The following is a 23,345-nucleotide window of genomic DNA, read 5'->3' as shown; positions in this document are numbered from 1 at the left end:
CAAGCCTCTTTGTTGTTCCGAAGCCGGACGGCTTGGTCAGACCGATCCTAAATCTAAAAGATCTGAATTTCTTCCTGAAAAGGTTCAAGTTCAAGATGGAATCACTTCGGGCGGTGATTGCATGTCTGGAGGAGGGGGACTACTTAGTGTCGGTGGACATAAAGGAGCTTAACTGCATGTTCCCATTTATCCTCCTCACCAGGCTTATCTGAGATTCGCGGTTCAGGATTGCCATTACCAATTCCAGACGTTACCTTTCGGTCTCTCCACGGCGCCGAGGGTATTCACCAAGGTGATGGTGGAGATGATGGTCCTCCTTCGTCAGAAAGGAGTCAATATAATCCCTTATCTGGACGACCTCCTGATAAAGGCGAGATCCATGGATCAGTTATTACAAACCATATCCCTCTCCCTGTCAATACTCCAACAACACGGGTGGATCATAAATTACCCAAAGTCACAGTTGGAACCGACGACAAGGTTGTCTTTCCTCGGGATGATTCTGGACACAGAAGTTCAGAGAGTATTTCTTCCCTTGAAAAATGCTCTGGAAATCCAGAAAATGGTAAAACAGATATTGAAACCATCAAGTGTGTCGATCCATCAGTGCATTCGGTTGTTGGGGAAGATGGTGGCGGCCTACGAGGCCATACAGTTTGGCAGGTTCCATGCCAAAGTATTCCAGTGGGACCTGTTGGACAAGTGGTCGGGGTCACACCTACACATGCACAGAAAGATAATCCTGTCGTCAAAAACCAGGATTTCGCTCCTGTGGTGGTTGCACAGCTCTCACCTGCTAGAGGGACGCAGGTTCGGGATTCAGTACTGGGTCCCAGTAACCACGGATGCAAGTCTCCGAGGCTGAGGAGCAGTCTCTCAGGGAGAAAATTTCCAGGGACGTTGGTCACAACAGGAAGCCTGCCTTCACATAAACGTTCTGGAGCTAAGAGCCATTTACAACGGCCTTCAACAAGTGGTACATCTTCTTCAAGACTGTCCCGTGCAGATCCAGGCGGACAATGTAACAGCAGTCACGTACATAAACAGGCAGGGCGGAACGAAAAGCAGAGCGGCAATGGCAGAGGAGACAAAAATTCTCTGCTGGGCAGAAAACATCTACAAGCTCTTTCGGCAATATTCATTCAGGGAGTAGACAACTGGGAAGCAGACTTCCTCAGCAGACATGATCTCCATCCAGGAGAGTGGGGCCTCCACCAAGAAGTCTTTGCAGAGGTGACAAGTCTTTGGGGAGTACCTCAAATAGACATGATGGCGTCTCGTCTCAACAAGAAGCTTCAGAGATACTGTTCCAAGTCGAGAGACCCTCAAGCAGTAGCAGTGGATGTTTCCGTCAGTGTATGTTTTCCCTCCACTTCCGCTGATCCCAAAAGTACTCGGGATCATAAGAAAGACAAGGGTTCGAGCAATCTTCATTGCCCCAGACTGGCCAAGAAGAGCTTGGTACCCAGATCTTCAGTAGTTACTCATAGGAGATCCTCGTCTTTCTTCCTCCTCGGGAAGACCTGCTGCAGCAGGGGCCATGTGTGTACCAAGACTTACCGCGGCTATGTTTGACGGCATGGCTGTTAAGCGCCGTATCATAGCCAGTAAGGGTATTCCTAAGGAGGTCATCCCAACCCTTATTCAGGCCAGAAAGGGAGTAATGTCAAAACATTACCACCGTATTTGGAGAAAGCTCCTACGGAAGAGTTTTACTTAGGACCTTTTCTCCATTTTTTTTGCAGGGTGGTGTGGAGACGGGCCTACGATTGGGATCAATCAAGGTCCAGATTTCGGCCTTGTCAGTGTTCTTTCAAAACAATTGGCCTCTCTTCCAGAGGTTCAGACCTTCGTGAAAGTGTTTTCTGCACATCCAGCCTCCATTCGTGCCTCCAGTGGCACCATGGGACCTTAACGTGGTATTGGAGTTACTTCAATCGGATTGGTTTGAGCCTCTACAAAAGATAGAGTTGAAGTTTCTCACTTGGAAAGTGGTGATGCTTTTGGCCTTGGCATCCGCAAGGCGGGTATCGGAATTGGGGGCCTTGTCTCACAAGAGCCCTTACCTGATTTTCCATGAAGATAGGGCAGAGTTGCGAACTCGCCAACATTTTCTTCCAAAGGTGGTTTCTTCTTTTCACATAAACCTATTGTGGTGCCAGTAGTTACTGACACATTCACTGAATCAAAGTCTCTAGATGTGGTTAGAGTTTTGAAAATCTATGTTGCTAGAACAGCTCGTATACGGAAAACAGAGGCTCTGCTTGTCCTGTATGATCACAACAAGATTGGCTGTCCTGCTTCCAAGCAGACTATTGCACGTTGGATTAGAAATATGATTCAGCAAGCTCATACTACGGCTGGATTGCCAATACCGACGTCGGTAAAGGCCCACTCCACTAGGAAGGTGGGCTCATCCTGGGCTGCTGCCAGGGGGGTCTCAGCATTACAACTTTGCAGAGCAGCTACTTGGTCAGGGTCAAACACATTTGCTAAGTTCTACAAGTTTGACACCTAGGCCGATGAGGACCTAAAGTTTGGTCAATCGGTGCTGCAGGGTCATCCTCACTCTCCCGCCCATACTGGAGCTTTGGTATAGACCCCATGGTCTTGATGTTGTCCCCAGCATCCTCTAGGACGTATGAGAAAATAGCAGTGATATGCTGCCAAAAGTTATGACCCTCTGTTTTTTGGGGTTTCCAGGGTCCTTTCTCCAACCTGGATTGGATCTTGGGTTCCGCCTGGCATTCCATGAAAGTGCATGTCTTATTCCTTTTGAGCAATCTTTCTAAAAAGTGTCTTATACGCACCTTAGAAAGACTCGCTCCAACAACTCTCCGCCGTGTCACGACAACTCTTACCAACGTGTACAGTGCTGTTTCGGCGGGCGTCTGTGTGGATGTACTAGCTGGCTGTGGCTGGAGCATGGGCAGAAGGAAAGGCATCGGTTCCGCTTAGTGGGGGAGACACGAGACACAGCCGCACTGTTTTTCGGGATGTACGCTACCGAACAGTCACTGATGAGGCTGCCACCTCAGTGCACCAGCGCTAGGCCTCAGGGATCATAGGCTCCAGGGGTTACTGTGAGGCCGCAATCCCTGGGGTTGATGTCAACAGTGTGGAGTAAGACGCTCCCTTGTTTGCCCTTCCCCCCCACCCCCCCGGTTCATGACCAGTTTTCTGAGTTTCCCGCCATGAACTGATTTCCCGTCTGAGACGCTAGCTAACTGACCCAGTCACAGCATAGGTGGCTGTGTCACTAGAGCATCTGTGTTCACTATTTGCGTCTGGATCCACTCAGCGTTAGATAACGTTGATTGATTGATCCTGGAAGCGGTGTTAAGTCTCCCTGTATACCGCTCTCCTTCGGCAGGTGATACAGCACGAAGTCTCTACCTACCATTGGGGTACGAGTAGTTGGATAAGTGCCTGATGCATACGAGTCTGATAAACTGTTACTGCTGTTTCTTTCGCAGTGCGACTGAATATGTTAAGTCCTTTATAAGGTAATGCAGTACTCTGTTTTTCCTTCATACCTGAAATGTATCTGTAGTTGAATATATGCTCATATTGCTTATTATACTAATGTATAACTTGTGACTGATTGCTAGTGCGGCTGCTGACTTTTTTCTTTACTATACTGTATGTCCGTCAGTTCTGCTGTCTTTGTATATGCCGATCCTCAATGCTGGTGCAAAGCAGGGAGGGATTGGATTGTATATCACTTTAGAAAGCTTAAAGTGAATATGGTCACAGATTGTGTAGTTCACACCATACAGGTGTTTGATTTGTTTACCATGTCTAAGAGAGACAAGGGTGAGGAGGATACACTCTCCACAGCAGCACCAACATTGATATCATGTTTGTCATGCAAAGCAGGGTTAACCTCTCAAGATCTGGTACAAAATGGATTATCTGCAAATTGTTATAGCTTTCACCAAAGCCTCCTTCATAATCCAAGGCAAGCACAGGTTCAATCAGAACCCCCATGGGTTTCATTTGCATAAACATTCATTATAGCTGAGCGGATAATGCCAGCTCTCATACCAGGGATAGGTTACCCATTTAACCGTTACGAGCAACATTCCCCCTGGGTCTTATCACATCCAGTCCAGGAATCTGCAGCATTTCAACAAAAACAGGCTAAAAGACTTGTGGAAAGTAAAGTCACACACACATGAAACAACATCTTCACAGTCTACACATGTTTCAGAAGGGGACACTTCAGAGGATGACGATGGTTCCTCGCATTCTGAGTCTGCATACAGAGACGAGGATGAAGATCCCAGCTCAGTTAATATATGCTACTGTATGAAAGCCATTCTATCCTTAGAGGAGGCAGCAGAGCCTGTGTTAAAATCCAAGGCACCTGTGATTATACATCCCAAAACAGAACTGAATTTCCAGAGTCAGAACAGTTGACGGAAATCATGCAAGCGGCTTGGGTTACACCCAGGAAAAAGTTCAGAATTCCGAAAAAAATGTAATTCTCATTATTCTCTTCCAGCTGGAGGTTGCTCCCAAGGTAGATACGCATGTCATTTGGTTGGTGCGTAAATCTACATTACATCTACCTTCAACATCATTAAATGATATAAGGGATCGAAAGATAGATGGTTTTCTAAAAACTGTTTTTTTTTCTTAGGAGCAGTTGTTAGGCCGGCAATGGCTTCAGCCTGGATGGCGAAAGCAGTGGTGGCCTGTGCTGATGCATTGGAAGACTACCTTTCATTGGAGTCTAGAGAACAAAAGTCCCATATTGCACATATTAAGCAAGCAGCTGTCTTTATGGAAGAAGCAGCCTTGCATATGGGTATAGTAGCTTCTGGGTCATCAGCCTCAACAGTAGCAGCATGCAGAATTGTCTGGCTACGTATATGGAAGGCTGACTCAGAGTCCAAAAAGGTACTAGAGTCTTTGCCTTTTGCTGGAAATATTCTTTTTGGTAAAGAGTTAAACAATATTCTGGAGTCAGAAACAGACTTTAAGAAAGTGAAGTTTCCTTTTACGTACAAGGCTAAACCTAATTTTCCAGCTTTTCGGTCCTTTTGGAAAGGAAAAGCTCTAGGAAAGGGTTACGGCAAATCAGACAAGTCTGGAAAGACTAAAAAGCATTGGGAAGCCAGATGGCCTACTTCCAAACCAGAAGATAAGCCATCAGCCTGATGGCACGGGCCTCCACCTGGGGGACCCCATGGTGGGAGGCCGTCTACTTCTATTTGCACAGACCTGGCAGCAGTCCACCAAAGATGCCTGGGTGCAAGAAGCGGTATCTCACGGTTATGCGTTTGCCTTCAAGAGAACCCTCCGCAAAGATTCTTTTTGTGCTAGCCCGTCTTCTGTGGAAACAAAGGCCAGGGTTTTACAGGAGGCAGTTCAGAAGTTGTTATAATTAGGGGTGATAGTACCGGTCCCTCCTGCTCAGCAGGCATAAGGTTTCTATTCCAACCTGTTTCTAGTACAGAAACCGAATTACCGCCCATTAATCAATCTCAAAGCTCTGGACAAATACATTTGGGTGCCTCGTTTTATTATGGAGACTTTACGTTCCACTATCTTGGCTATGGAGCCTGGGGATTTTATGGTATCCCTAGATATCCAGGATGCTTACCTGCATGTGCCTATAGGACCGTCCCATCAGTGCTATCTCAGGTTTGCTATCATCTGGCAACATTTTCAGTTTCAAGCCCTACCATTTAGACTGGGTACAGCTCCTAGAGTGTTCACCAAAACTATGGAGGTGATGGCGGCTTATCTCCGTCGACAAGGGATAAGAATTTTCCCATACCTGGACAACCTGTTAATTTTGGCTCAATCCCAGGAAACTATCCAGGGCCATCTGCAATTGGCAATAGCCTGTTTACAAAGCCTCAGATGGCTCATAAATTGGGCAAAGTCATCCCTGGTTCTGTCATAATGCAGACGCACCTGGGGTCAGTATTGGATTCCAGGCTTCAGAGAGTTTTTCTACCTCTGAACAAAATATCCACAATACAGACAAGGATTCAGGAGCTACAGTACTACACATTCGAAGAATATCCATTCATGCAGCAATGCGAGTGATGGGATCTATGGTGTCAACGTTTGACATGGTGGAATATGCTCAATTCCGCTCAAGGCCACTTCAACGTCTGATTCTTTTCAGATGGAATGGTCTACATCAGATGATAAAAACGGCGGCTATGGACCTTCCTCTGGAAGTACAGAGGTCATTAGCCTGGTGGCTACAGACATCCATCTGGACAAAGGGCGACCCTTTTGGATCTCAGAGTGGGAGATTCTGACAACGTACGCCAGTCTTCAGGGCTGGGGAGCAGTGTCAAAAAAGTGACCAAGGAAGAAAGTTGAACAGAAATATAGATTTGCACCTGGCGCTGTCACTCACCAAAGTGAATGCAGCTGAACTCTGAGGGATGATCCCAACCCCTCCAAAGAAGAATATGCAAACAAAATGAGACAGCGCTACCCACTTTGGTTTTTAACTTTTTTATATATATGTAAAGATGTTCACAAAAATACAAATACAAACATAAAGATACCGGCCAGTATCACACTAATAAAATACTGATTAATATAATTGAAATGTAATCATAAAATACAAGTACCAATTGATTCAAGATCTATCCTAAAAAAGCTTACATTAATATTCTATCATTTAATACTAGCATTGATATTGTACTAATATTGATTCATGCATAAAAATGCCCTAACAGTATGATAAGAAGGAATATCCAGACTTATAATATAAAGTGCAAAAGATGGAAAGCACTGTATTGAAAGTCCCCGGGAATTAGCACAATGGATTAGTAAGCACCAGTAAGCAAGCATGCATTCCTTTTATCCAAGCAGCCTTCCAATCATCCATATTTAAGGGATATATGGCAGAGTTAGTATTGCAGAGGTATCTTTATGTTTGTATTTGTATTTTTGTGAACATCTTTACATATATATAAAAAAGTTAAAAACCAAAGTGGGTAGCGCTGTCTCATTTTGTTTGCAAGGAAGAAAGTTGCCTGCCAATAAATATATTGGAACTTCGGGCCATATATATATATATATATATATATATATATATATATATATATATATATATTTATTACATGGGGATCAGCAGCACTCTGTCCAGAAGTATAGTAAAATCAATAAGCCGGTGCCATCCAAGTAACTACCCCGAATGGGGTGTCCATAAATAAATATAACAGTCAGCGGCACTCAAGGCTCCCAGGTGGGGAAATGAAGACACTCAGTCGTTGTGCGGTCAACGTTTCAATGTTATTCACATTAACATTTTCATCAGGACATGCTCAAAAAAATAAAGGGATCACTTAAACAACACAATGTAACTCCAAGTCAATCACACTTCTGTGAGATCAAACTGTCCACTTAGGAAGCAACACCGATTGACAATCAATTTCACATGCTGTTATGCAAATGGAATAGACAACAGGTGGAAATTATAGGCAATTAGCAAGACACCCCCAATAAAGGAGTTGTTCTGCAGGTGGTGGCCACAGACCACTTCTCAGCTCCCATGCTTTCTGACTGATGTTTTGGTCACTTTTGAAAGCTGGGGGTGCTTTCACTCTAGTGGTAGCATGAGATGGAGTCTACAACCCACACAAGTGGCTCAGGTAGTGCAGCTCATCCAGGATGGCACATCAATGCGAGCTGTGGCAAGAAGGTTTCCTGTGTCTGTCAGTGTAGTGTCCAGAGCATGAAGGCGCTACCAGGAGACAGGCCAGTACATCAGGAGACGTGGAGGAGGCCGTAGGAGGGCAACAACCCAGCAACAGGACCGCTACCTCCGCCTTTGTGCAAGGAGGAACAGGAGGAGCACTGCCAGAACCCTGCAAAATGACCTCCAGCAAGCCACAAATGTGCATGTGTCTACTCAAATGATCAGAAACAGACTCCATGAGGGTGGTATGAGGGCCCGACGTCCAGAGAACACCAAGATTGGCAAATTCGCCCCTGGCGCCCTGTGCTCTTCACAGATGAAAGCAGGTTCTCACTGAGCACATGTGACAGACGTGACAGAGTCTGGAGACGCCAAGGAGAACGTTCTGCTGCCTGCAACATCCTCCAGCATGACCGGTTTGGCAGTGGGTCAGTAATGGTGTGGGGTGGCATTTCTTTGGGGGGCTGCACAGCCCTCCATGTGCTCGCCAGAGGTAGCCTGACTGCCATTTGGTACCGAGATGAGATCCTCAACGTCCAGATCTACTGTCTCAGGGTCCTTGTTATTACAAGCACCTGGACCGGCTGTCTTTGACGGCATGGCTCTTGAGACTTCCATCCTGAATGCAAAAGGATTTTCACAACAGGTAATTCAAACAATACTTAGAGCAAGGAAACCATCCTCTGCTCGCATTTATTACAGAATATGGCATGCTTATATTCAATGGTGCAGTGCCAGGAAGTTTGACCTTAGGTCTTTCAGAGTTTCCAGAGTACTAGCATTCCTTCAGGCTGGAATGGATAAAGGTCTACGTGTGGCTTCCTTGAGAGTTCAGGTGTCAGCATTGACTGTATGGTTTCAAAAGAAAAGTGCTAACCTACAGGATGTGTGCACTTTTTGAACCACTGAATTTAATGGATCTTAAATGGTTGACAGCTAAGATTCTCTTTCTACTGGCTATTGCTTTAGCTAGAAGAGTCTCAGATTTAGGGACATTATTATGTCGCCCTCCTTTTCTGATTTTATTTATCCAGATAGAGCAGTTCTCAGAACCAAATCTGGATTTCTTCCTAAGGTGGTCTCCAAGTTCCACCTTAATGAAGAAATTGTAGTTCCGGCTCTCCAAGGGCCGGACCTTTCTGTGGGACATGCAATGATGCAATCCTCGTAGATCCTTAAAGCACGGACTATGGGGGTAATTCCAAGTTGATCGCAGCAGGATTTTTGATAGCAATTGGGCAAAACCATGTGCACTGCAGGGGAGGCAGATTTAACATGTGCAGAAAGAGTAAGATTTGGGTGGGTTATTTTATTTCTGTGCAGGGTAAATACTGGCTGCTTTATTTTTACACTGCAAATTAGATTGCAGATTGAACACATCCCACCCAAATCTAACTCTCTCTGCACATGTTATATCTGCCTCTCCGCAGTGCACATGGTTTTGCCCAATTGCTAACAAAAATCCTGCTGCGATCAACTTGGAATTACCCCCTATGTCCAATGATGGATGTAGTCCGTACTTTAAGGATCTACGAGGATTGTACCAGTGCAATCAGACAGATACTCTCTTCGTTCTCTGTGGATTTCACAACAGAGGAGGAGAAATATGTAGTTATGGTAGACTTACCGTCTATAACTCTATTTCCCTGAAGTCCACAGTATCCACAGAGATTCCACCCTGATGCACCTGATTTGAGGATCCTTATACTTTGTAATCTCTTCCTTCTTGTATGGAAGTGTGTATATATGTTCTTCTCGCCTGATTAGGGCTCTCTATGATGCTCCTGCCTTGAGCTTTGGAAAATAACTGAATTGCCTGAGCCAAGAGGAGGGGATAATAGGAGACTAGCCTGTTGCATCCTGGTAGGCCGAAAGCTTTTGATTGATTGCTGCCATTCCACTGACACTACCTCATATCCCAATGTTATCCTGTGGATACTCTGGACTTAGGAGAAATAGAGTTATCAACAATAAGTCTACCATAACTATATATTTCTTCTGGCTATTGCTTCTGCCCGGACGGTGTCGGATTTTGGGGAAATCTCCTGACACTCGCCCCTTTCTGATCTTTCATCTAGATAGGACTGTCCTCCGGACACGGGACAGCTACCTTCCTAAGGTGGTGTCCATACTCCACCTTAATAAAAACATTATGGTTCCAGCCTTCCAATCCTCAGGCCTCTCAGCGGGGGAGGCCTCTTTGGACATGGTCCGTGCTCTTCTGATTTACGTGGATCATACTACCTCCATCAGGAAAACAGATTCCCTTTTTGTCCTCTGTGGGTTCCACAAGAGGGGCTGGTCAGCTAACAAGCAGATTCTGGCTAGGTGGCTTTGCATGACAGTCTTACAGGCTTACATGCAGGCCGACTTCCCTATACTGGATACAGTCTCTGGTCATTCTACTCACTCTCTGTGTCCTTTATGGGCAGTCTCCCGTGGCGCATCTGCTGAACAACTTTGCAAGGCAGCCACGTGGTCTTCTATTTACACTTTTCTTATGTTGTATCCATTTGATACCTTTGCCTCTGAGGATGCTTCCTTTGGGCGCCGGATTCTCCTCTCTGGTCAGGAGTGTCCCCTCACGTGAAAAACTGCTTTTGGAGATCCCTGTGGTGACTATGGACCCTGTAGAAGAAAATAAGAGTTATGGTAAATCTTACCCTTGTTAACTCTTGTTCTTCGATGTCCCTAGGATCCACACGGCTCCCACTCTGATGCACCTGGCTTCTATGGGTTCCTTTCTCTATTGCGTGAGAGTGTGTTTCTCATGTGTACCAGTCTTTCTTCTCTTCTATACTGATCCTGCCTTGGGCTTGTTCACTAAACTGGATAGCCTGGGCTGGGGGTGGGGTATAGGGGGGAAGGACCCGGAACATCCTGGGTACTCAAAAGCTTTAACTATTTTGTGTCCGGTCCTATCCACTCACCTACCCTGTGGATCCTATGGACCTCGAAGAAAAAGAGTTAAAAGGGTAAGTTTTACCATAACACTTATTATTTAATACATTCCAATCATATCTAATAATTACAACTTAACAAGTGTGCCCCAGCAAGAGTTTTTCTTTCTGCATTTTTACATTCCTGTCCTTGTATATCTTAAGTGATAAATAGTAGACCTTCTTGTTATATTCCACTGCACCACACAGTATACACTGAGGCTAAACTCAAACGTACAGGTGGGGCAGGTTCTGTAGCTGAGATTCCCAGTTATTATGCTAGGAAATATGCACTTATATTTGCTTGCACCGCTAACATCCAGCGTAGTTTTAGCGTTTTCTGATTGTATCTTGCGATTAATTGAATTTACCTCACAAAAACTAGCCTTGGGGAGTGCTAGTATTCACAACTTCTGTATTACAGATTTTCTGTAAATTATAAGCCTGATTGATATGTACACTAAAAGCACAGCAGCTGCGTACAGTGTTAAAACATGCTAATGCTGCAGAAGGTGTCTGAAGGCAGACGACGCCCACTGCCAGCATTGCAGGTCCGAGTACTGCATCCAAAGACGCACTGTCATATCACCAGCATTGGTCATTGCATTGTCATCTGAGTAAAGCTAGGTACACATCACAGAATTATTGAGCCACCGGGTTTGTGTACATTTCTGACTTAGGCCCTATCTGCACTTTTCACCCTTAAGACTCAACATTAGGAGCAGTAACTTTGATTATAGTCCCATGAGGTTTTGTTTCTATTTGGGTTCACTACATCAGAAACATTGTTAGTCTTTATTCATTTTCCTGAAGCTGAGTTATTGTCACCTACTAATGCATGGGAGTCCTATATTTTGTTTTCCTTATTTCTGGAGACTGCCCCTCTATCTAGCTGTTTCATGTGTTCATCACTATGAATTAGAGATGAGCAGGTTCGATTCGTCGAGATCCGAACCCCCCCAAACTTCACCTATTTTACACGGTTCCGAGCCAGCCTCAAATCTTCCCGCCTTGCTTGGTTAACCCGAACGCGGGCGAACGTCATCATCCCGCTGTCAGATTCTCGTGAGATTCGTATTCTATATAAAGAGCCGCGCGTCGCTGCCATTTTCACTCGTGCATTGAAGTTTGAATGGAGAGGACGTGGCTACGTTCTCTGTCTGAAAAGCTCCATATCTTTGCTTAGTGTGCTGCAAATATCTGTGCTCAGTGTGCTGCATTTTGGTGACCAACAGTATATAGTTGTACAGTACAGTAGGCCATTGCTGTATCTTGCAGCTCTGTGTCACTGCAAGTATCCATTCCATATCTGTGCTGCAATTTTGTGAGCAGTATATATAGTAGTACAGTGCAGCATTTTGGTGACCAACAGTATATAGTTGTACAGTACAGTAGGCCATTGCTGTATCTTGCAGCTCTGTCAATGCAAGTATCCATTCCATATCTGTGCTGCATTTTTGTGAGCAGTATATATAGTAGTACAGTGCAGCATTTTGGTGACCAACAGTATATAGTTGTACAGTAGGCCATTGCTGTATCTTTCAGCTCCGTGTCACTGCAAGTATCCATTCCATATCTGTGCTGCATTTTTGTGATCAGTATGTAGTAGTACAGTGCAGCATTGTGGTGACTGGTATATTACAGTACAATAGTCCAGTGCTGTTCTCGCTGCTCAGTGTCAGTTCTCCGTAGTATCATCAGTGCTCAGTATAATCAGTGATTGATCAGTATAATCAGTTCTCCGTATAATCAGTATGCTGTTAGACGTGCGCCCGTTTTCTGCCATTAGTGCATTGGGATTTAGGCAATTGATGAAGTTATTGTGTCCACGGTACAAAATCCCATCTAGATTCCGAGATTTTACCAATTAATATCAGTGATTTATAATTAATTTTTAACTACAGTGATCTTGCCAAATGATTCCAGTGATTTTGTCTTTTTCTTCCAGTGATTTGGACCAATAATACCATTGATTAGAACAAATAATTCCTGTGATATTGAAGTGTTTGTGTCGCTTAGCTTAGCCATCCAGCGACCACAGTGCACCTCTTTTTCTCTTTTCTTTGCATCATGTGCTGTTTTGGGCCAATTTTTTTCAAGTGCCATCCTGTCTGACACTGCAGTGTTACTCCTAGATGGGCCAAGTGTTTGTGCCGCCCTCTTGGGTCGCTTAGCTTAGTCATCCAGCGACCTCGGTGCAAATTTTAGGACTAAAAATAATATTGTGAGGTGTTCAGAATAGACTGGAAATGAGTGGAAATTATGGTTATTGAGGTAAATAATAGAGATGAGCGCCTGAAATTTTTCGGGTTTTGTGTTTTGGTTTTGGGTTCGGTTCCGCGGCCGTGTTTTGGGTTCGACCGCGTTTTGGCAAAACCTCACCGAATTTTTTTTGTCGGATTCGGGTGTGTTTTGGATTCGGGTGTTTTTTTCAAAAAACCCTAAAAAACAGCTTAAATCATAGAATTTGGGGGTCATTTTGATCCCATATTATTATTAACCTCAAAAACCATAATTTCCACTCATTTTCAGTCTATTCTGAATACCTCACACCTCACAATATTATTTTTAGTCCTAAAATTTGCACCGAGGTCGCTGGATGACTAAGCTCAGCGACCCAAGTGGCCAACACAAACACCTGGCCCATCTAGGAGTGGCACTGCAGTGTCACGCAGGATGGCCCTTCAAAAAACTACTCCCCAAACAGCACATGACGCAAAGAAGAAAAAAAAGAGGCGCAATGAGGTAGCTGTGTGAGTAAGCTAAGCGACCCTAGTGGCCGACACAAACACCTGGCCCATCTAGGAGTGGCACTGCAGTGTCACGCAGGATGTCCCTTCCAAAAAACCCTCCCCAATCAGCACATGACGCAAAGAAAAAAAGAGGCGCAATGAGGTAGCTGTGTGAGTAAGATTAGCGACCCTAGTGGCCGACACAAACACCGGGCCCATTTAGGAGTGGCACTGCAGTGTCACGCAGGATGTCCCTTCCAAAAAACCCTCCCCAATCAGCACATATAGACATATAGCTAATATAGACTGGTTGATAAAGAGATGTCGTAGTATGTATGTATAAAGAAGAAAGAAAAAAAAACCACGGTTAGGTGGTATACAATTATGGACGGACTGCCGAGTGCCGACACAGAGGTAGCCACAGCCGTGAACTACCGTACTGTACTGTGTCTGCTGCTAATATAGACTGGTTGATAAAGAGATGTCGTAGTATGTATGTATAAAGAAGAAAGAAAAAACCACGGGTAGGTGGTATACAATTATGGACGGACTGCCGAGTGCCGACACAGAGGTAGCCACAGCCGTGAACTACCGTACTGTACTGTGTCTGCTGCTAATATAGACTGGTTGATAAAGAGATGTCGTAGTATGTACGTATAAAGAAGAAAGAAAAAAAAACCACGGTTAGGTGGTATACAATTATGGACGGACTGCCGAGTGCCGACACAGAGGTAGCCACAGCCGTGAACTACCGTACTGTACTGTGTCTGCTGCTAATATAGACTGGTTGATAAAGAGATGTCGTAGTATGTACGTATAAAGAAGAAAGAAAAAAAAACCACGGTTAGGTGGTATACAATTATGGACGGACTGCCGAGTGCCGACACAGAGGTAGCCACAGCCGTGAACTACCGTACTGTACTGTGTCTGCTGCTAATATAGACTGGTTGATAAAGAGATGTCGTAGTATGTACGTATAAAGAAGAAAGAAAAAAAAACCACGGTTAGGTGGTATACCATTATGGACGGACTGCCGAGTGCCGACACAGAGGTAGCCACAGCCGTGAACTACCGTACTGTACTGTGTCTGCTGCTAATATAGACTGGTTGATAAAGAGATGTCGTAGTATGTATGTATAAAGAAGAAAGAAAAAAAAACCACGGTTAGGTGGTATACAATTATGGACGGACTGCCGAATGCCGACACAGAGGTAGCCACAGCCGTGAACTACCGTACTGTACTGTGTCTGCTGCTAATATAGACTGGTTGATAAAGAGATGTCGTAGTATGTATGTATAAAGAAGAAAGAAAAAAAAACCACGGTTAGGTGGTATACAATTATGGACGGACTGCCGAGTGCCGACACAGAGGTAGCTACAGCCGTGAACTACCGTACTGTGTCTGCTGCGACTGGATGATAAATAATGATATAAAAAATATATATATATCACTACTGCAGCCGGACAGGTATATATATTATATAATGACGGACCTGCTGGACACTGTCTGTCAGCAGAATGAGTTTTTTATAGAATAAAAAAAAAAACACCACACAAGTGAAGTCACACGACGAGTGTTTAACTTTTTCAGACAATCACAATATAGTATACTACTAACTATACTGGTGGTCAGTGTGGTCAGGTCACTGGTCAGTCACACTGGCAGTGGCACTCCTGCAGCAAAAGTGTGCACTGTTTAATTAATTTTAATATAATATGTACTCCTGGCTCCTGCTATAACCTATAACTGGCACTGCAGTGCTCCCCAGTCTCCCCCACAATTATAAGCTGTGTGAGCTGAGCACAGTCAGATATATAATATATACATAGATGATGCAGCACACTGGGCTGAGCAGTGCACACAGATATGGTATGTGACTGTCTTGTACTCCTGGCTCCTGCTATAACCTATAACTGGCACTGCAGTGCTCCCCAGTCTCCCCCACAATTATAAGCTGTGTGAGCTGAGCACAGTCAGATATATAATATATACATAGATGATGCAGCACACTGGGCTGAGCAGTGCACACAGATATGGTATGTGACTGAGTCACTGTGTGTATCGTTTTTTTCAGGCAGAGAACGGATATATTAAATAAAACTGCACTGTCTGGTGGTCACTGTGGTCAGTCACTAGTAAACTCTGCACTCTCTTCTACAGTACTCCTAAGCTCCAGTAAATCAGGTCAATCTCTCTCTCTCTCTCTCTCTCTCCTAATCTAAATCACTGTACTCCCTAACAGCTGCTCCCCGTCCCCAATCCTCCCCACAATTATAACTAAGTCACTCAGTCTTTACTCTTTTCTACTATAACGGAGAGGACGCCAGCCACGTCCTCTCCCTATCAATCTCAATGCACGTGTGAAAATGGCGGCGACGCGCGGCTCCTTATATAGAATCCGAGTCTCGCGAGAATCCGACAGCGTCATGATGACGTTCGGGCGCGCTCGGGTTAACCGAGCAAGGCGGGAAGATCCGAGTCGCTCGGACCCGTGAAAAAAAACATGAAGTTCGTGCGGGTTCGGATTCAGAGAAACCGAACCCGCTCATCTCTAGTAAATAATACTATAGGATCAAAATGACCCTCAAATTCTATGATTTAAGCTGTTTTTGAGGGTTTTTTGGAAAAAAAAACGCCCGAATCCAAAACACACCCGAATCCGACAAAAAAATTTCAGAGAGGTTTTGCCAAAACGCATCCGAATCCAAAACACGGCCGCAGAACCGAATCCAAAACCAAAACACGAAACTCAAAAGATTTCCGGTGCACTTCTCTACTATGAATGTACCTGAAATACAGTATGCTCTAAAACTTTCATGATTTTTTATTTTTATTAATTTTCTGTTTGAAATCTACATTCCTTCATCCAACTAAATAATCTAATAACCGCATTGATTGCCAGCTATATAATATCCTAAGAATATCTGTTGATCATTGACCCTTTAACATCAGGTTTAGTGGTTTAAGCATGTTCCTATTTTGCACATTTGCTGCAAATAAGCAAAAGAGTTACACCTGTGATTACTGGACGTCATGCATGCAAATTATTGTTTGTTTTGCGAGTGCTTAGTTGTTTCTTTGTATCCATATATTATTCTTTGCTCTTATGGGTGTTTCACAAGAGGAAAAGTATCTGTTTATTATCTAAACCTCCTACAGTACTTGTCCTTGTGTTCATAGTTTTGAAGTGGGCAGGGACAGAAGAACCTGTTTCTGATTGGGTGATTTAAATTCTAGCAGAGTATTTGAGTAGTTGTTGAAGTCATTGATTTGTCTAGTCATGTGTGAGGATAGTTTAATGAGGGACTAATATACAATAGATATGTGGGAATAATGGAGGTTAATAAACATTCACCTACTAACAGTTGAAGGAACAGGGTCCTCAAGTATTGCCTCCCCAAATCATTACAGACAGCTTTACCCCTACGCAGGGCCGGCGCCACCATTAGGCAGCTTTAGGCAGCTGCCTATGGGCGCCGGCCACTAGAGGGCGGCGACTCACGCTGGTAATACAAGAATGCTTACTTTATTAATATTATTATTGTAGCTGAGCTCCACCTTAAGAGATGAGAAGGGACGGCCGCCCAACTGTTATCAGCTAGCCGGCAGCAGTGTAAGTGTGTGTTGCAATCTATCGGCTCTTATGTGCACTGTCTGCTCCCTCCCTCCTCCGCAATCCTCCTCCTCACCTCTCCTCTCCCCTTCTGCGCGCCCATAGCATCATATATGCAGAGTGCAGTCTCCCGCATGTTACCCCGCGCTGCCAGCCGCCACCCCCCCCCCCCTGCGATTATGCCTCCACCCCTGCGATTATGCCTCCCCCCCCCCCCCCCCGCGCGATTATGCCTCCCCCCCCCCCCCCGCGCGCGATTATGCCTCCCCCCTCCATCCCCGCGCGATCGCTCACCCGCATGTATCCCCCCCCCCCATTCTAAACATACTACATGCCTATTCTGTTCAAGAGGCACATAAGGGTCTCAGGAGTCAGTCTAGCACAGGGAGGGATTAAAGAAAGGGGGGGGGGAGCAGCAGCGGCTCTGTTGGCTATGTAACAGGGTACCCCTTTGTTGTTACCAATGAAATTAAATTTTTTGGCTGTATATATATATATATATATATATATATGTGTGTGTGTATATATATATGTATATATGTGTGTATATATATATATATATGTATATATATGTATATATATATATATATGTATATATATTTAAGCCCATACGAAAGCACGCCCCTGTCACTATGTCTGGTGTGATTGGGCAGTGGGCAGGGCAACAAAGCACCTAACCCCCGGGGTTGGCTGACGCGAGCATTAGCTGGCATACTTGATTACCGCGCACCCCCCCCCCCTTCCGCACACACCATCACCGCGCCCCCCCCCTTTCAGCACACATGATCACCGCGCACCCTCCTCCCGCACACACGATCACAGCGCATCCCCCTCCCGCACACGGATCACAGTGCACCTCACTCCCGCACACACGATCACCGCGCACTCCCACTCCTGCACACAGATCTCAGTGCACCCCCCTCCCACACACACGATCACAGTGCACCCCCCTCCCACACACACGATCACAGCGCAACCCCCTCCCGCACACATGAGTACTGCGCACCTTCCTCCCGCACACATGATCACCGCGCACACCCCCCTCCCTCCTGCACACACATTCACACACACACCCCGCCGGCACCCACAACAACCAAGGAGCGTGCCTGGATCACAGTAATGGAGGCAGAGCAGGAGAAGGATCAGGAGGACCACTACCGCGGATCAACCCTGTTGCTGATGCCGGTAAGAGAGTCTTTCTCTCCAGAGCTGACAGTCTGTTTAGACCAACACTGCTGCATTATTACATTAGATGTGCCCCTTCCCCCCACAATCATAATACGATTATAAAGGACCCCTGTTAGTGTCAGTGTATGTGTGCAAGGATGGACCCCTGTATAGCGTCAGTGGGTGTGTATATGGACCCCCTGTATAGTGTCAGTGTACTGTATGTGTGTGTGTAAGGACCCCTGTATAGTGTCAGTGGGTGAGGAGACTCCATAGCGGCATGTTGTAACTGACATGGACTGGAGGGACTCTGCTGGAGCTTAGGCTGCATGTGAGAGAGGATGAACTAAAGTACCAGGACTTCAGGCTGAAGGTGGACTCCAGATAGCAGCAGCCACAAGGTAATGTAGTGTAACTCTAATCCTACCCCTCCCCCAGCCTAACCCCAACTCCCCCGAAGGCCTAACCCTAACCCAACCATCCCCCGCAGCCTAACCCTCCCTCCCCGCAGCCTAACCCTCCCATTCTGCAGTCAGACCCTAACTCTCCCCTCCCGCAGCCTGACCCTAACCTCCCCTCCCGCAGCCTGACCCTAACCTCCCCTCCCGCAGCCTGACCCTAACCTCCCCTCCCGCAGCCTGACCCTAACCTCCCCTCCCGCAGCCTGACCCTAACCTCCTCTCCTGCAGCCTGACCCTAACCTCCCCTCCCGCAGCCTGACCCTAACCTCCCCTCCCGCAGCCTGACCCTAACCTCCACTCCCGCAGCCTGACCCTAACCTCCCCTCCCGCAGCCTGACCTTAACCTTCCCTCCCGCAGCCTGACCCTAACCTTCCCTCCCGCAGCCTGACCCTAACCTCCACTCCTGCAGCCTAACCCTAACCTCCACTCCTGCAGCCTAACCCTAACCTCCTCCTCCCCTCCCGCAGCGTGACCCTAACCTCCCCTCCTGCAGCCTGATCCTAACCTCCACTCCCGCAGCCTAACCCGACCCTCGCTGGGATGCCAACTACATCCCGCTGATATGATGTTTGTCCTTACTATTACCCCCAACCAGTACCTACCACTACTATGATCACATAAATTATAGATTATTTCTGTTGAAGTGTTGGTAGGGGCAGCGGCAGTAACAGGGATTAAGTTGGCGGTGGTAGGAGTCATCGTCGGTACTCAAATGACATTTTGACTGCAGTGCCTCACCAGCCACTGACCTCACCACACGCCATTGGTGTCAGTGTGCTCGGTCCTATGTGTGTATGTGTCAGTGTGACTGGTCCTGTGTGTATATGTGTTAGTGTGGCCATCCTGTCTCTGTATACCCACCAAGCCAGAGCACAACACGTGGCATATTTCATGGTCTACGCGCTGCCGACACCACATGTAGGAGGTGGTCATAATAATGTGACTCCGCCATATATAATTATTCCAAAGGCAAGTGCAAGCTTGCCTTTCAAGCCGTTTTACTGATATATGCAGAAGGGTTTTTTTACTTAAAAAAATATATAAATTGTGCCAAGGTTATTGCTGTTACTGTTACGGTGTTATTTATTGTTGCTATAATTTATGTTGTAAATCTAAAAATAAATCTAATACTAATTTAAAAAGTCAAGTGTGTACAGTATGTGAGCAGCTGGGGGGAGGGTATAGTTGAAGGCAGGGGCACCATTGTGCAGCTTTGCCTAGGGCGCCTAGAAACCTTGCACCGGCCCTGCCCCTACGTATTGCATGTTTAAGAGATGTACTGTACATCATATCTAGTGCAAGTCATTACTGCCCTTGCCAAGGTGTATAAGTCGACCAGTCCATGCAGACCAAAACTATCAGCTGTCCCTACCAACATGGTGGAGTGGATTAATAGCAGAAATGATGGATATAAGCTTTTCTTTTTTTTTATTGTAACTAAATATATTATATATCATTCAGCTCGGTAATACACTGCCATTAAGTCCAGTAGTTCTCTGGCCAATTGTGTGAAGATTTCATAAAGGGATTTGTGTAGTGGTGGTCGGTATGTGTGACCAGCAGACGGGATACCAGCAGTCACAATACTGATGCCGACATCCTGATCTTTAAAATCTCGACAGGGGCAAGGTAAGTGTGCTATCCCCTCTTCCCTACCCCGTAACCCTCCCTACCCGCAGCCTAACCCTAACCTCCTCCCTTAGCGTCTAGCTCTCCCCCCTCCCACCCGGTGGTGCCTAAACCTAACCCCCACTTTGCACAGCCTAACCCTCCCCCTTAGTACCTATAGTGCCTAAACCTAACCTCCCCCTGGTGGTGCCTAACCCCATACCCCCTCCCTCCCCCCCTCGAGTGGCATTTAAACCCAAACTCTCCCCCCGGCACTAACCTGGGGGCAGCTCTACTTGCGGTTGGGGTGTCGACTGTTGGGATTCCGGTGTCTGCATCCTGATGGCTGTCACTATTTCGGCTGACAGGATCTTGACAGACGGTATCTTAACCGCATCCCGTATTCACTACTTCTTTCTTCCTCAGTGAAGTCTATTATAATTCAAAAGTTAAAAACAAAACTGTAATGCTCTTCACTACAGGGAATCACACACTGCAAGTATCCAACTTTGCTAAAGGTCTTCAGTTGTCCAGAGATATTGGTGTTCATACATAATTTGTATAGTACTTTATTAAATTCATCTATCTAGTAGTTCATGTTAACTGTTTATATGAGACCATATTACATTTTGATTTGTGGTGACACATTGATGCTCCTTATGGACCTTTTTGACAGCCATGTTCAGATAAAATTTAGGATCACATATTTATTTGACTTTGTGAGCCTCCGTGCGATATTGGTTATTTTAATTTACAATTTCACTACAATTAATGTTTTATTATTTTAAATAATATAATAATATTAAATGTAACTTGTTTATTTGGATTGTTATTCTTTGCAGACTGAGCTGTGTATTGTATGTTGGGCATACTTAGTGGAGTATATTATTCCAAATTTTTTAGCACTGTCTTTTATATATTTTTAATGGGTTATCCTGCAGTAATCAGCAACTACAGAAATAATTTTTATTACTCCCTCATCTTAACAATGATCTGCAATCCTTAAACTAATTTCTCATGGACTTTTAGACTATGTGAATGGACTAACTTCAAACTGACCCAACGCTAACTTTTACCTTGTGTCTTTTTTACTATTAATGATCAATATTAATTAATCTGTCTTCTTTTCATACTATAGATAACTCCTCATCCTCAACAAACAAAAACAGATGAAGAAGGTAGAGTGAATATGGGGATGTTTACTTTTTCAGCACCAAAGTAAGTTTGAGAATTTATCAAATACCCATACTCCTGTTGGTAGGTAGAATTTGATTAGGTTTAATGAATATACTCCCCATGTGTATATTTTTTAGAAAACAACTATGTATAACTCTTATTTTCAATTAGATCTACTAACCTATTTATATGAAACTAATAGTATAATTCAGTTTTAGAAAAATTGGCCGGATTAACAATGGTGGTACGTAAGCCCTGGTTGCCATAGGCAAGCCCCATTTTTCTTCCAACCCCCCGCCATGATGCAAAATCATCTATCCGGAGAATAGATACCCTCCTTTCCCTTGTTTACTATCAAAAGGGAATATCTTAAGTGGCAAACAGGAGTATACAGTGTAGTATGTGTGAATGGACGCATGCTGCCTCTCTAAAGTGTCAGGTAGCACGCAGCCCTGACCCGCCTCATTAGTCTGTACCCCTCACTGTCTCAGCACACCCACTGGCTTCCACCCACTCACCTGGCACTCTCAGGCGAACACTTCCAATGCCTCCGGGAGTCACGGACTGATGATTACTACAGTCATAATTTAGATAATGACAACAGAAATTGTATAAAAAGTATCTGCAAGAATTCTAATGGAATGGAATTTTGTTTCAAACTAATTTTATATGATATAAAAGATACACAAAATCATGTAACAAAATCATGTAACCTAAAACAAAACATGGAGGCGTAACAGTTATTTGGAGTGCAACCAATACTTAAATATCCAATTGAAAGATCACCACATAAAGCTACTCATCACTTTCCGGAACACCTGTTCCAAATAATATTGCTGACATGCCTGCATGCAGGTGCCATGTTTTTTGAATTCATAACCGATAGTACAAGTTTTGACCGGACTGTATATGCAGAGGAAATTGGTTAAAAAAAATATTCTGTAATTAATAGTAACGAATGTAATTCTGTACATTTACATGGTATTTCTATACTATATCAACAGTATTATTTGGGACTGCTTTTCAGAGTATTTTTTTGTGGGGATTCTTCATGGGGATATTTAAATGCCATTTGCACTCCTAATACCTTGCATGCCTCCATAGCATGTGTTAATGCCTATTTGTTTTTGTTTTTTTATGTTTTATACTCTAAAAAATTAGTTGAAGACCAACTTCATTTGAATTCTTGCAGAAACCATACATTTTTTCAAAAATATTGTATAACATTACCTTAAGGCTGTGTATAAGTTGTATATGAAACATAAATGCATTCTGTGTTTAGACTTAAATCTCAATCCCAAAATTATTAATTATGTATGCAAATATTCCAAAATACGGAATACTGCATTAAAAGTCTTCCCACTTTACCACCGTGATGTGAACTGGGCCTGTTTTCCGGAGTATCATTTATATTTCTGTGTGGCTTAAATGTGCGAGAAAACACATCGCAGCTGAATGTGACATACTAGATAGTTCTGCTTCTTCATAATATTCTGTTTATCATAACAACAAATTGTACTTAACTATCTAATATACAGTTCTGTTGCTAACTGTATCTAACATCTTTCAGTTGCACATGGTTGCTCAGGACAACCACAGATTATGTTGTCTGAATTCCCAGAGCCAGCTCTAGGCATAGGCTATATAGGGCTCACCATAGTCTGCGCCATGCCATAGGCTTCAATTTAAATAGCTAGAATCTTGCCTAGGGCAACAAATTGCTTAAGGCTGACTTTATGTATTCCGTTATATTCTGGATTAGTTACGCAGTAACCATAATAGCTACTGCATGCGCTTGATGGACATTTATAAGGGGTATGTGGGTACCTCTGTTGACATATATGTTGTACAGATTGGCATATGAGAAAGTCGGGGCATGTGGGGGAGTGTCTGATGGCATATACATGGAATGTGGGGAAGCTTGAGGGCATGTTTAGGGCCCTGATGGGCAATATAAGAGGCATGTACA

At 44.6% G+C, this 23,345-nt stretch overlaps 1 protein-coding gene across 1 annotated transcript in view; it reads left to right on the top strand.

Moving 5' to 3' along the window:
* Positions 1 to 23,345, top strand: part of SMCHD1 (structural maintenance of chromosomes flexible hinge domain containing 1) — an 838,152-nt gene that overhangs the window by 647,063 nt on the left and 167,744 nt on the right. Inside the window, exon 31 of the mRNA XM_063923554.1 lies at positions 21,339 to 21,418. Within this exon, the coding sequence (XP_063779624.1) occupies positions 21,339 to 21,418 (80 nt within the window). The remainder of the gene's footprint in view (positions 1 to 21,338; positions 21,419 to 23,345) is intronic.

The sequence above is a fragment of the Pseudophryne corroboree genome, chromosome 5 (genome assembly GCF_028390025.1).
Source record: "Pseudophryne corroboree isolate aPseCor3 chromosome 5, aPseCor3.hap2, whole genome shotgun sequence".
NCBI classification, from domain to species: domain Eukaryota; kingdom Metazoa; phylum Chordata; class Amphibia; order Anura; family Myobatrachidae; genus Pseudophryne; species Pseudophryne corroboree.
The sequence above is the reverse complement of the archived record's forward strand: the minus strand, read 5'-3'. Positions and strand labels throughout refer to the sequence as shown.